The sequence below is a fragment of the Anolis carolinensis genome, chromosome 6, assembly GCF_035594765.1.
Source record: "Anolis carolinensis isolate JA03-04 chromosome 6, rAnoCar3.1.pri, whole genome shotgun sequence".
NCBI lineage: Eukaryota > Metazoa > Chordata > Lepidosauria > Squamata > Dactyloidae > Anolis > Anolis carolinensis.
Genome location: NC_085846.1, coordinates 41,678,502 through 41,694,216, shown reverse-complemented (window position 1 = coordinate 41,694,216; position 15,715 = coordinate 41,678,502). Strand labels below are relative to the sequence as shown.

General features: G+C 38.9%; 1 protein-coding gene across 3 annotated transcripts in view; it reads left to right on the top strand.

The window, feature by feature from the left end:
• The window catches only part of reep1 (receptor accessory protein 1), an 81,372-nt gene extending 65,934 nt beyond the window's left edge, over nucleotides 1-15,438 (top strand). For 2 of the 3 annotated variants that reach the window (XM_008113118.3, XM_008113117.3), the window contains one exon: nucleotides 11,581-15,438. In XM_008113118.3, coding sequence (XP_008111325.2) covers nucleotides 11,581-11,591 — 11 coding nt within the window. In that variant the 3' untranslated portion in view covers nucleotides 11,592-15,438. Of the gene's footprint in view, nucleotides 1-8,603; nucleotides 8,756-11,580 lie in introns of all 3 variants that reach the window. The other variant, XM_008113114.3, reaches the window with a different exon arrangement.
• The last annotated feature ends 277 nt before the right edge of the window (nucleotides 15,439-15,715 follow it).

Genomic DNA, 15,715 nt, shown 5'->3' with positions numbered 1-15,715 from the left:
TACTTTATTGTATGTGTATGTTCACATACATTGCCAGAGTTAAGATTGAATCTCATCTGCTGTTCTTCTTTCCTTACTTTGGGGAGTTCTTCTGGACCAATTCACAGTTTGCTTGTATGCAGGACTCCTGCCCCAGACTTGGTCACCAGATGTTATTGGATGACTGGAGGTTATGGGAATTGTTCTCCATGGCACTATGTGACCAAGATTGGGAAAGGCTGGTGGTTATCATCTAAAACATAGTGGATGAACTTTTGTCTCTCCAGATGTTGCCCATGGCATCTATAACCAGCATAGCCAATTTGGAGGCAAGGTTAAGGTCCAATCCAACAACATCTGGAGGACCACAGGATTCCTGCTTATGATCTAACAGATCACTGTTAGGTTCATGTTTGTTTAGTCTCACAGGACGTTCTAAGAAGAGAGTGATCTTTCTCTTGTAGAAACCACATTAATTCTCCCTCCAGAAATCTTTCCCATGATATCTTTTAATTAAATCTAGAATTAACAGTATATTCTATTAACTTACAGGGGGTAGGTGAATTTTTTACTTCCTCGCTCCATGCGAAATCCATCAATTAAACTATTTAAATCCTCTGGCAGAGGTTGATTTGTGACGAGGTGGCTATTTGATCAGCATTTTCACTTTTGAATTAAACTCTAGATAAACTGATGAATTAATATGTAATATGTCAAATTAATGGTAGACATATTTCATGAGCCCCCGGTGGCACAATGGATTAAACTTGCTGACTGAAAGGTTGGCGGTTTGAATTCATGGAGCGGAGTGAGCTCCCGCTATTAGCCTCAGCTTCTGCCAACCTAGCAGTTCAAAAACATGCAAATGTGAATCTATCAATAGGTACTGCTCCAGCAGGAAGGTAACGGCGCTCCACGCAGTCATGCCGGCCACAGACGAAGGGTTAGAAGACACGATCGTCAAATTTGCAGACGACACCAAACTGGGAGGGATAGCTAACACTCCAGAAGACAGGAGCAGAATTCAAAATGATCTTAACAGATTAGAGAGATGGGTTCAAACTAACAAAATGAAGTTCAACAGGGACAAATGCAAGATACTTCACTTCGGCAGAAAAAATGGAATGCAAAGATACAGAATGGGGAACGATGCCTGGCTCGACAGCAGTATGTGTGAAAAAGATCTTGGAGTCCTCGTGGACAACAAGTTAAACATGAGCCTACAGTGTGATGCGGCAGCGAAAAAAGCCAATGGGATTCTGGTCTGCATAAATAGGGGTATAGCGTCTAGATCCAGGGAAGTCATGCTACCCCTCTATTCTGCCTTGGTCAGACCACACCTGGAATACTGCGTCCAATTCTGGGCACCGCAGTTGAAGGGAGATGTTGAAAAGCTGGAAAGCGTCCAGAGGAAGGCGACTAAAATGATTAAAGGTCTGGAGAACAAGCCCTATGAGGAGCGACTTAAAGAGCTGGGTATGTTTAGCCTGCAGAAGAGAAGGCTGAGAGGAAACATGATAGTCATGTACAAATACGTGAAGGGAAGTCATAGGGAGGAGGGAGCAAGCTTGTTTTCTGCTGCCCTGCAGACTAGGACGCGGAACAATGGCTTCAAACTACAGGAAAGGAGATTCCACCTGAACATCAGGAAGAACTTCCTCACTGTGAGGGCTGTTCGACAGTGGAACTCTCTCCCCCGGACAGTGGTGGAGGCTCCTTCTTTGGAGGCTTTTAAGCAGAGGCTGGATGGCCATCTGTCGGGGGTGCTTTGAATGAGATTTTCCTGCTTCTTGCAGGGGGTTGGACTGGATGGCCCGTGAGGTCTCTTCCAACTCTACGATTCTATGATTCTATGAGGTGTCTATGGACAACGCTGGCTCTTCGGCTTGGAAATGGAGAAGAGCATCAATCCTCAGAATCGGACATGACTAGACTTAATGTCAGGGGAAAACCTTTACCTTTACTTATTTCCTGACACTCTATTTCAACTGAAAACAGGGATAGCTATCAAACATTTTATATAGTAACAATCAACACAAATAATTGAATTTCAGTGCAGTCTCTTTCTTCCCATTATGAGATCCTTTAATATCTGTCATGTGAAAGGGAACTCAGTTGTGTGGCTGGAGTTCTTCCCTGCTTCTCCCTCTGCTTCTGTCAGTTTAGTCAGGTCCAGATCGGCCACTCTGTCTTGAAAGAAGTAGACTTGTTCCTTAAGAAACAAGAGTTCATTGCCCTTGGCTGATATCCATCCATGTGTTCACGCTAACAACTTGTGCCTAGTTGGCAGTCATACATTTGATACTCTGTGTAATAAACTGCGCAACCTCCACTATGCTGATGATTCTGTAACTTTGAAACTTTTAAAAAGTATTTTTTTAATTTTTTATTTATTATTGTAAAAACAAGTTGCATTTTCATTTTGACAAAGTGTCCCTTCCTTCTTTGCCTTATTTCTGAATGTCAACAGATTCCTAACCAGCCAACCTTCCTCACCTTTTTTCTCAGTGCTTCATTGCTGGCACCTTCACACAAGCTCATGATTATATTGGTCTTCTCACTATGGCTCCATCTACACTGCCATTTAATCTGAAACCAGATTAGCTGCTTTGAACTGGATTCTATGGCAGTGTAGACTCACATAATCCAGTTCAAAGCAGATAACCTGAATTCAGAAACTGGATTATATGGCAGCACAGATCCAGCCTAAGTATGCTTTGAATCAGGATGACCAGAATAAATAAGCAATGACAGCAGTGGCCTTCTAAAGTTCTTTGCTTAAATCCAGACTTCATTCGGTCCTCAAAGATGACCAGAATGAAAATAGATTTTTTGAGCTGATTGCTTATTGATTTGGAATAGATGGGGAAGAGTTTGACATACTGCTTAGTGCTTATCTGACCGATTAACTGAGTTTCGGTTTGGCAGTGCCAGTGCCAATGTAATTCTATGTATTCTTATTTGGTATCTTTCTGGATCTCCTGCTCCTGCATTCGGAAAATGTAGAGGCTCTGCTAGCTTAATTTCCTGATAATACAGTGTAACATTTGCCTAGAAAAAGAAATCTTCTTAATGACTTGTATGTTATCCAGGGAGAATTGGCCTCTAGAGTAGATCAGGATTTTAAAAGGATCTTCCCTAAAACAAAACAAGAGGATGCAGAATCTCAGCTGTAGCCATGTAACATCACCATCTAGTGGCCACAGATGCTGCTTGTGTAATTCCTACCATTCCTCTCTCTCTATAGATCCTCAGTTAAACAGAACTCAAGCAACCAGAAAAAAATCGAAGAAATGTTACTTTCCATAAAAATTACAATACATATATCATAGAATCATAGAGTTGGAAGGGACCACATGGGCGATCTAGTCCAACCCCCTGCCAGGCAGAAAAAGCCAGTTAGTGTTCCCTCATTTATCGCGTTCCAGGACCACCCGCAATAAGTGAAAATCTGTGAAATAGGGACGCTATATTTATTTTAATATTTATACATTATTTTAGTAGTTACACACTATTTTAAGCCTTTATCAACCAATCTTGTGTTGATAAATCGCCTCCTTCTCCTGCCGTTGCCACTTGGGCTCCTTTTCTCTCCCTTCGGCTTCTTATTCCTCCCTTCCTTGGGCTGTAAATTGTAATTTTTTAATGATTTATATTTTTTAGAGTTTATTGAAAAACCGCGAAAAGCGAACCGCAAAGTAGTGCAGGAACACTGTACCCCGGCATAGCCATCCAGCCTCTCTTTAAAAGCCTCTGTTTAACCATGTAAACCAGTGGTTCTCAACCTGGGGTCCCCAGATGTTTTTGGCCTGCAACTCCCAGAAATCCCAGCCAGTTTACCAGCTGTTAGGATTTCTGGCAGTTGAAGGCCAAAAACATCAGGGGAACCCAGGTTGAGAACCACTGGTGTATATAAAGTAAAACTGTGTTACATTACATTATTGCACTTCTAGATGGAGGACAGACTGCAAGGATATGTTGGATCAAAACTCTCTGGTGTTGTCTTTCACTGATGGGATTATTAAAATTTCCTGATAACTACTTCTCTGTGACAGGGTCTTCTTTAAAGGTATAGCTGGATCTTGAGATATATCTTCTATCTCTTATCCACAGCATTCATTTTTATTAGGAATGCAGCTGACATTTGAGACCAGTCCGCATTCTTTTCTTTCAGTAAAATACTGGAGGTATGAGGCATCCTTTTTGGAAGTAGTGTTTAGAGAAAATTATCCTTGTGTTGCCAATGAGACACTAATCTCTTTCTCTATATAGGGACATTCCACAAACTTAATACTAGGGTCTTGCTTATAAATGTGGGCATTCAGAATGAAGGCTGATGTTAGGTAGGATGCAGCAGTGCCTTCACTGACATCTCCAGAAATTTTTCTCAGAGCCCTTCCAGACGGGCCCTATATCCCAGGATCTGATCCCAGGTTTTTTGCTTTAAACTGGATTATATGAGTCTGCACTGCCAGATAATCTGGGATAAACAGAAAACCTGGAATCAGATCCTGGGATATAGGGCCTGTCTGGAAGGACTCTCAAATGTTGGTCCCAAATACTCTTCTGCATCTCCACCAGTCTTTGGGCCAGCAGCAAGGCCCTCTTCTTCCTCCGAAGATTCATGCAGTTTAGGATTAGTCCTACTGGGAAGGTGGTCAGACAAGATACTGGGCAACATTTGTGTTTACTTTAGTGTTGCCTGGAATTGTCAGCACATACTTGAACTTGCAGTCTATTTTTTCTTGTTGTATTTTGGAGTTTTAAAATGTGCATCAGCTTTCAAACAAATTTATAGTAGAATTCTATTTATGTTTACTCAGTAGAAACTGCCGTTAAATTAAATCAGACTTACTTTACAATAAATATACAGGTCATCACAGTGCTGAGAAGCCAGTACAGCTATGGACACATTTCTAATTTTAGCATCCCTTCCTTCTCAAAATCTTTGTCCTGATTAGATTTTAAAAGAAAACCAGTTCTTACAGTGACAGATGATAGCTGAACCTTATAAGTTCATCATCCATGCAGAATATAAATCGTAATGCTTGCCTGGAAGGAAACTTGTGTTCGTCTGATCAGACAATCTACAGAAAAGCCTCAGGGGAGGATAATACCATATTTTCCAATTATATGGATCATGGATTGTCCATGGACGACGCCCGCTAATTTCATTACCATTAAGAGAAGAAAGCTACACACACAAAGCACCCCGATTCTAATATGCATCCCATTTTTAGAGGTGTTTATATTGGAAATCAAAGAAATACATCATCTCTACAAATCTGATTTGTTTTTTATAGGCTTTGTTTGAACTTTGTTGTTGCCTTGCATTTTCCTATGAAATGTTTAGAGTGTTCCAAAACCACGAAACCCTGAGAAAGAAGAACTAGCCTATTATGTAAAACAAAGCCTATACCTCATACAGAACATATAACTATGAAGAGAATTGACTCCAACCTGTTCTTTGTAATCCCAAGAACACTGAATGGGAAACTAAAACATTTAAACTCACTTGGACTTAGTGTGTGAATACATATACTTAACACTGCCCCACTTATTTTGGTCTTGTAGGGACAGCTTTGATCTAATGATCTCAAAGGATGCATGTGTCTACCAGCCTGTTGTTCATAGCTTCTGTAAACAACCAGGGATCCTGATATACTTGCATAGAGCCCTTTCCCATATACGTGGTTTGTACAGATAGAAACTTTGGCCTCGTCTACACTGCCATATAAAATCTAGATTATTTGCTTTGAACTAGATTATATGGTAGCGTAGACTCATATAATCCAGTTCAATGCAGATAATGTGGATTATCTGATTTGAAAATCTGGATTATATGGCAGTATAGAAATGGCTTTTATCAGTCCTGGGGTACATTGCCAATGGCACAACTCTGCTCTGACACTCAGTGTGCGAGGAGTATTTATGTGTCATGTCTTCCTTCGCTGATGATGCAGGATGTCTACTCTTGCTGCCACCTACAGAGACAACAACTGAGACTGAATATACACTGCCATATAATCCAATATCTGATCCCAGATTATCTGCTTTGAACTGGATTAGGTGAGTCTACACTGCCATATAATCCAGTTCAAAGTAGATAATGTGGGATCAGAAACTGGATGGTTTGGCAGTGGAGATAGGGCTGAGGGAGTGCAAACTAAAAAGATATTTTTAAAACACACATAAAAATCATCCCTTCATAAGCAAAGATTGAACATTCCTCCCTTTACCTCTTATGCATGGATGTTTAAGAAAATAATGTACTTTATCTCAGGTAGAAATCAATTATCTTCATCGTTCTGTATGGAACCTCAGAATATTTAATCAGTGCACACTGTGGAGGCTTTGTCCTACTTTCCTACTATTTTCATTCCTTTTTAGCTTATTTTGATCCTATGAAGGAATCTCAAACATTCCCATCCTTTCTGTTTTTCTCCTGTCAGTGGTGTAGCCATCCTAAAATACAGCCTTTTGTTATGTCGCTTCCAAGCATGGACAGAACCCAATATCGAAATTCACAATTTATTTAACTATCACTAAAGACAAAAAGAAAACTATCCCTATATATCTGTGAGACTTAATACATTTTACTAGAGTAAGCAGATAAAACAGCAATACTGTGAAGTATGAAGGTCACATTAGTATATGGAATTATTTGATTTTCTGACCAGTATATATTTCAGCTATACTGATATGCTTGGGAAATCGCTGGAAGTAGGGCATGAGCAGTGCAAAAAGAAAACTGTCTGAGAGATCAGATCTCTGTAATTAAATCAGCCCAAACTCTCATCTTCCTTAAATAGCAGGGTATTTTTTTTATAAATTAAATAGAAATGATGAAGTTTAATTAATCAGTACTTGTAAAACTGGGCCATTGGGAACTCTTACTGAAGCATGGAACATTGACTGTTTCCAGAAAGAGTTGCCTTCATTTCTTTATGACCACCAAAGACAAAGGCAACACCTTCCAATTTTCGACCCTCTATTTACCAACTTGCTAATGAGGAAGATAAAATGAACACTATTTCACCTCTTCCATCAGTGTTAAGTGCTTCATACTTCTCTGATCAGTGAGAAAGGACAGAGGTGTAAACATTATAGAGCACATAAAGTGCCTTAATAATCTAGAGCCACATCTACACTGGCTTGTAAACCTGGAGCCAGTCATTAGCAGAAATGTTCTGGACTGACCCTAGAGGCACCCAGGGCCCTTACAGACAGTCTCATAATCCGGGAAATGGTCCCCCAGTGTCCTGACAGGTTCCGTTGTAGCTGATTTTAGACATCTACAAGATGGACGCATGACATCTGCCAGAAGTTTTATTTTATTTTTTTAGTTATCACTCTGAGATGCACTGGGCTTCATAAGCGCTGATGCAGATATCTGAATGTTTACAAGCAGATTTTTGGCTGCCTTTACTTTGTCCCTCTTGAACTCCGTTTCCTTTTGGAGTCACTTGCTTGCCATGCTGGTGCCAACTGTGTAAATTTAAGCTCTGTTTAATTTCATAATCATGAAAACAAAGGAATGCTTACAGAGAGTTCTCATGGGAAATACTTTCCAATTGTGCTTTCATTTAGCCACTTGTGTGTTTGTGGCTCCATTTGTTTACAGCCCTCATCAGCCGTTTTGGGAGCAGTGCACATCAACGTATTGCAACAAAATCACATATTTTTCTTGACACAGGGATATACAGTGACGCGAATATGAACATTTTCTGGCTGAAATTGGATTTTACTTTTTAAACACTTGTTTTTCAGCCATTAATGCAATCTAGCATGCATTTTCTGCAAAAGTCATCTAGTCCCCCTCCTTTTATCCCAGTTTCTTCTGCATTTTAGGGCCTGTGTAGAAGGTTCCCCCCCTCCCCCCCCCCACACACACTGTCCTGGGCCCACTGTAGTGGTGGATTGGAGTTTACATGGTCTAGCCTAGTTGAGACCTCACCTTCCTTATTGCCATCACTGTCCATAACTACCCACAGGGGTCCTGGCCATTGCAGGTGCCCTGTGCAACAATAGCCGAGATGCTCAAGTGACCGGGAAGAAGGAGAACACAATGTGTCTCTTGTTTCCTATGTTGATACATACAAGAAAAAAATTATTGTGGCTAGTTTAAATCGTACCCGTTCCAGCTATTTACACTGCCTTGAAGCCATGGGATATTCTGGAGTTTGAAGCAAACTTTAGAGCACCCCAACCTTTACTGAAATGGGGCAAAGCCGGATTAGCCCAGTTTAACCTGCAATGGGGGGAATATCAGGAAGACAGTACTCAGGGTGAGTCTGATCCTTAATACCCATGTAGACAAACTCTTAAGATTGGCTTGCTTCAAAGAAACAAACAGGACCAATTAAAAGCAAGCAGACTTCTAAAAATAGTCTTGCATCAAAGATTGTCAGACTACTTCCCAAACTGGCAACCAAAAAGTTATTAATGACAAAGCCATTGCTACTGGATTGTGCCTTTTAACCCCACTGATAGTATTAACCTTTTGGGAAATGCATGGGCCAGGCAATAGCAAGTGTGAGTCACTTTGCGGGTGACCCCAGGTTCTCTGACCTTTCTATTTCCTATTTCTCTTCACCATTTAGATCTTAAATGGCTGTTCTAAGTGGTTGAACTAGAGAGTGAGGCAGACACCGAAAAACCACTTGAGGCAAACTGTGAATCAACTGATGTTGTCTTCTCAGATGATGATGAGAAGGACTCCTTGGATTGTACAGCCAAGGCTAAAAAACCTCAGGCAAAGAATGCAGTCATTGAGGTACTTCCACAAGGGAAACAGGCTTAAAAAACACAAGTAGACATTTAATCTGCAATGAAAATTTGCTAAAGTTGGCCCTCATCAGCTCAATAGGTTCTTAGTTTCTTGTAAAACCGTTGTTGTGTCATCATGGGAACTTCACTTCCAAACGGAGATGTGTTCCTTTAATGATGGGAATGAAATGTTCTTTAAGAAACATAGTATATAGAAGTCTTTAACAGGAATTTGTTACTATATTCTAGATTAGAATTAGGGTGTTTCAAGATGATGGACCTAGTTTCAAAGCAGTATATTTCATGATGACATGTTATAATTACACAAAACGTTGCAAGTGGTTTAATGGGTTATCAAGTTATCAAGTTTTACTAACCATTTTGAGCCAGAAACAAATCTAAAAAATAACTTCACGAATGGTAAATATCTTATTAGGCTTTATGTTATGATTTGCATCTTACAAATGGCTGAGGCTAGGGGCAGTTCATGCGCTGGGAGAGGCATCTAGTAGCAATCATTTGAAACTCTGTGCTCTATCAAGTGATAAGAGTCTCATTCATGGTTGCAGAGATGTAGCGATTTCAAATTGGGTCCATCTTTTTGCAACACCGTATATTTCAAATTCAATCCCCCATCCACAGAAGCCTAGAGATTGTTGCAACTCCTCTATGCTGTGTAACCAATATAGGAAATCATACATATTTTACTACTTAGTAACTTAAGCCAAGATCCTATTGACCAGGTAACAACAATAGCATAGGAACAAGTCCATATGTGGCATTGGAGGTATGAGCCCATACATGGGCTCTTACCTTCGCTTTCATGGACCTAGTCTTAGACTTTTCCTCACTGAGCCTCAATCTACTTTGGTAAAATAGGAGACACAGTGGCATTTGAGTTACTGACATAAATGGTGAGCTCCCGTCTGTCAGCTCTAGCTCCCCATGCGGGGACATGAGAGAAGCCTCCCATAGGATGGTAAAACATCAAACATCCAGGTGTTCCTTTGGCAACGTCCTTGCAGACAGCCAATTATTTCACACCAGAAGCGACTTTCAGTTTCTCAAGTCGCACCTGATGCAAAAAAAAATTTGACTGCCTGTCTATGTATGCATAAATACACATCTAGAACACATACTATAACTGTGTGTCTTTTAATTGAAGCATGAAATAATAGTGTTGGAAGAGACCATATGGACCATCTAGTCCAATCCGCTTTTGAACATTTTGATTTTGACAACCAATTTATCTGAAAGCTTCAGCTGCTCCTTTGTACAAAAGTGCATCAAGAGTGCATACAAACTTTCTTAAACCATGGAATTTAGTCCTGTTTGCTCGGACAAAAATAAAAGTAGCAAAGCCACTATTCAGGCATGATTAGACAAGTGCTCTTAGATTAAACATATTTCTAATTTCTTGTTTATGATATACATATACTGTACATATACATACACACATTGTATGTATATTAAAACTTCCAATACATAAAAATATGAACTTCAATGAATTAAGTTTCAATTAAATCCCACATTTTAAATTTGAGATCAGTGATCAATTTATCCTAATCTTTGATTTAATCTTTTGCCTTTCGTCACTCTATGCAGAGACAGGAATGGTTCCCTTTTGATAAGAGTTAAGGTGCAGTACTTACATTGAGCCAGGTGTTTTGACCTGATTTTTTTGATTAAATGTTTTTAGATTTATACATGAGTATATATAGTAGCAATCCTAACAAGTTGTGATATTAGCATCAAAAAGCAAGTAGCTACTTTATCCAATGTATGAAAGTAGATATTGTGCATACACTTTCCTGAAGAAGAGTGAAAAAAAGGAAATGAACTAGGTAAGTAAGAGCTTAAAAGTAGATGAACTGTATGGACTGTAATGATGAGACATCCATTGTACTGGATTCTCTGCTAATATTAGTCAATCTTGTTTGAAGCATCTCTAGCTTTGGTGATCGGAGGAGTTGGGACAACAAGGGTTTACTACACTTCCGATACACTTCAGCATGCTATTAAATCAACTCCCCATCCTTTTCTCTCATGTACTTTTATATCACTAATTAAACATTTCTGATAAAGCGTGTGCCCAACCTTTGTCTACTTCCATATCTGGGTTCTATTACTACCATCCATATTGATAATGTAATGGGAATACATGATTTGCATTTAAGGCCTCTTCCACACAGCTGAATAAAATCACTCATTAGCTACTTTGGACTGGAATGTATGGCAGTGTGGACTCAGGTTTTTTTTTTAAAATCATGTCAGAAGCGACTTGAGAACATACTGCAAGTTGCTTCTGGTGTGAGAGAATTGGCCGTCTACAGAGATTTTGTCCAGGGGATGCCCGGATGTGTTACCATCCTGCTGGGAGGCTTTTCTCATGTCCCTGCATGCTAGAGCTAACAGACAGGAGCTCACCACATCTCAAGGATTCAAACCGGCAACCTTCAAGTCAGCAAACCAACCTTCAGATCAGCAGTCCAGCCAGCACAAGGGTTTAACCCATTGTGCCACCACAACTCCTTGTGGATTCAGATAACTCAGTTCAAAGCAGATATTGTGGAAATTTTTGCCTTGATATTCTGTGTTATATGACTGTGTGGAAGGGGCCTGAGTGTTTGTGACATAAGTGGGTACAGCAGAGGACAGTAAAGGTGCCAAACATCAAATCCTGCTTTTGCTCCAATGAAATTTTCTGGAAACCAAGCTTTTGATCCATTCTGTTGTTGGAAGGCTTCACTTGATAACTGTCTACAAAATTATTCATTCCTCGGTACTGGCTAAAGAAAGCCCAATCAGTACAATGTGTTTTGTTTTCAACAGGCACCGCCTAGGAGCCTTAGACCTCGTTTCAGGAAAAAAAGTACCTCATCGTCTACCACTGAAACCATGTAAGTGTGATGAGCCATTAGCACCGAGATCTACAGAATGTCTCTCTTCTGCCTTAAAAGATCTACTTCGTTAATAATGTAGAAAAAAACCCAGTGGTGAGATGGATGTGCTTGTGACATTGCAGCATTGTAAACATGCCATGTCATGCTTTCTTTTTCATATGCTGTTTGTTCTATGACCATCGGTGTACATTGCAACCTGGTAGGCAAAAGCAATGCTTCTTGCTACCCCTTTGGATTTATTTGCAAAATAGCAATTTTTTTCAGCTCTAATGCTGAGGCTGTATATTTGTAATTACTTGTTACATCACTTTATTTTAACTCTATGAATGCAATTTAAGAAAAGAATTGTTAATTTAAATCTTAATATCTGGAATAATATTTATTTGGGGTTTCCTAGTGTATAAAGTAGACTGGCAGGGGCCACAGATTTTCTACCCAAACTGTTTCCATCTTATCTTTATAGTAAGACTGTGAATGATGTGAGAAAGCATTGTTTTGACTGCATAAGCTTTGAAAACTTAATATCAAATCTGAGCTACATCACAATTTCTTCTCTATATTTCATTTCCTGTAGATCTGTTACAGTGCATGTTGTTTTGTCACAAAATCATTTGGACAGTGCCTCTAAGTATATAGGATTCGAACAGTTTTGTAAAGAAGTGTCTTGTGTATAAAATGAAAAAATCAAGAATTGTTATAAATCTTGATAATTTGAATGGGCAGTTGTACAAGCTTTCCAAGGCATGTTTGTAATAATAACAACAAATGCTAGGAGGCAAGCCAGAATCACATTAACAGTATTAGTTTAGATGCAAGTCAACTTTGTCTGGGTCCTTCTAATATTTTCCTAGATTGTATGTACTCATTTCATTTTCCAAAGGGTAGTAAGTAGATCATCATAGCTCATCTCCTTTGTGTGTAATTCAGAGATTTTGTTTGTAGTATACAGTATAAATCACAGTAGTTTTAGATTGGACAGTGCATTTGTAATATAGAGAAGTACAAATTGAGGAAAATGTTCTAGGACTTGTATACTTGTGCTTCAGATTGATGTCTCCTTTAAGTGTAAAGCATGTGAAACCTAGAAGTTAAAACTGTAGACATCTGTTTTTACTCTTGGATCTATCTTGTTAAGTAGAAAGCATTTAACGTTGTAGAACATAAAAGATCTCATCATTGAGAACAGATGGGTAGATAAAAATGATACTACTAACCTACTTCACATAAGGCAGTGACTTAGATGGCTATCAGGCTCCAAAATCTAAAGAGGCTTTTTAATACACCACTCTTGGATCTAAAGATCCACATGTTAGTCTTTGCCCCAGTGCTTTCTAAATGCTATTTTGAAACATCCTAATGTTTTTGAAAAGCCTTAAAATCCCAATATTGCGTAAGCATGCTATAAATAACCATGTGTAAGCATGGTTACTGCTGTATAACAGAACAAGTTCTTCCCATAATTAAAACATATTTAAAATTTCCATATTAGCAGAAATTACGTTATCTTGCAAGCAAATTAGCTGTTTTGCCACCATGCTATTATATGTGATGAAATACAATTAAAAGCTGAAAATATGTATTCAGATATGCCAAAAAGATACATTTGTAAATTTCTCCACATACTGCTGTTAGCACTCATTTGGGTTAAAACTAAGCAATGTCTATTTGACCTGCTGTTTTATTCAAAATATGACTGTTCTGGACTTCTTTTTGTTAAGTGCTAAAGCAAAACTATTGAACTGCCTTATCTCTCAAATCAATTCACTGTTAAAAAAGAGCTGTTTCTGGCAAATGTGCTAATTTACCAGCTAAACTGTAGATGTGTGTATAGTTTAACGAGAAGCATAAATGCAAATAGGCATACATTTAACTTTAATGAATCTTTAATTCATATTATAAAGGAAGCAGGTTGTTTAAGAAAAGCTGGCCATGGCAGCTGCCACTAATTTTCATATATCTCCAACAAACCACATCAGCATTTACCAATTGGAATGCCTATGGCATGTATTTGCTGCAAAATTACTGAAGCCTTTTTTCAGAAGATTCCCTTATTGTCTAGTGACTTATTTTTAGTAGACAAGTTTGTAAGCACTACATATATTGTTCGAGACTGATATTCCCTGCTGTTTTGCTTGAATTCTGTAGCCTCACTTTGGACCAACAGTTGGGAGTCAAATGTGCATCCAAAGACAACCAACTGCAACTTCCACACTGCTCAACACTTGTGTTGCTTGTTGCATTGCAAATGGGGAAACAGCAGCATGTAACTCAAAGAATATAGGCCTCGTATTCTTTAGTGCACTGCTTCTTAAACTGTGGGTCACAATCTCAAATGGAGTCCCATTTGCTCAATGCTGGGGTCCCAACATTTTTTGTGGCCATTTACAAAAATCTGTTGTGCAGTATTTACAGTGGACTCTGCAGAAGATGCTTCAGCTATACTTCATTAAAAGGAAAATCAACCTGTTTAGCAAGCCTTGCAAATGCTGATCTGTTAATCAGTAAACGTTTGGTTTTCATACCTACCTTATATACCTATAGCCAGGGTCACATAAAAATTCCTTGAGCCAAAAAGACACGAATTGAAAAGTTTAAGAAATCCTGCTTTAGTGCACCACACTTACCCTTTGACTTTTTATCATGTCGGAAGCGACTTGAGAACATATTGCAAGTCGCTTCTGGTGTGAGAGAATTGGCCGTCTACAAAGACGTTGCCCAGGGGACGCCTGGATGTGTTACCATCCTGATGGGAGGCTTCTCTCATGTCCCTGCAAGCTAGAGCTGACAGATGGCCGCTCACCCAATTTTGCGGATTCAAATCGGCAAGCTTCAGGTCAGCAACCTAACCTTTAGATCAGCAGTTCATCCGGCACAAGGGTTTAACCCATTGCAGCTAAAATTCTAGCACGATAAACTGAAACCTGAATTTTGAAATGTTTACTACAAAAGAATTATAACATTTCTAACCATCAGTGCAGACCATATATTACCCAGATACTATTTTAGAAGTGAATCGACTTCATAGTCTACACCCGAATAGCAAAACTGATTTAACTTCCATAGTTTAGGTGGAGGGGCCACTGTTTGTTGCACACAGAATATTAATCCTTGTGATGTCCAGTTATAAGGATCAGCAAAAATAATGGGGAAATCCTCTGTTAGAAAGTCTGTGGAATTACTGACAGAGTAGAAAACACTGGGCTACAAGGACAAATAGTTTGAGCTGGTATTAAGAATGCTTGCTAGATAATAAGAAAGATTACTTAATATTAAAAAAACCCTATTAAAATGGAATCAAGAATTTTATTAAATATTTAAGAGGAAATGATAGAAAATTAATAGCTAATCATGGTATCTTCAAAATTAAGACAGAAAGAAATGCCACATGGAACACTGGGATTCTCTCTGGCCAGTTGCAAACAGCCTGCTACCTTCAAGCTGTGCTCTGCAAAATAAATGTGTTCAGTAGTTGATAATTGTACTTGTGCCTAAATGCTTGTTAATTAGTCTCGCTTTTTTTGTCAGTATGTTTTGCACCTAGCACACTCTTTGAAACTGTCGATAACACTGTATTTTGGAAAGTTACACAAATGGCCAATGTCTGAGGTCAGTATCTGTGCACTTAAAATGGTTTATTTCCAGTGATTCATAGCAGAGATGTTAGATTAGAACACTTGAGAATGCGTTGCAAGGCTCAAGACTATAACAGTATTCCAAAGGTCGATGTTTTGTTATATTGCTTGAAATACATCATGACAATAAAGTCTTAAACTTTTCTTTAAAAAAAAAGGATGACCATTGTGTTCTATATAAGCAAAATAATCCTAATTTCTTTTAAACCTACTTTTTTTTTCCAAAAAAGGTACCCATTCCTGATGGACTCTTAATAGTACTCTTTGAATACATTAGATCTTTGCTTCTAGTGGTTGGATTGACAGAAGTGGAATGATTCAAATTGCTCCGTCAGCCATGAAGCTCAGCAGGCAACTTTGAATCCTACCCGCCTACTTCAGTGTGGATGCATTGGACATGAAATAATGTATGTGATCCTGAGCACGTCATAT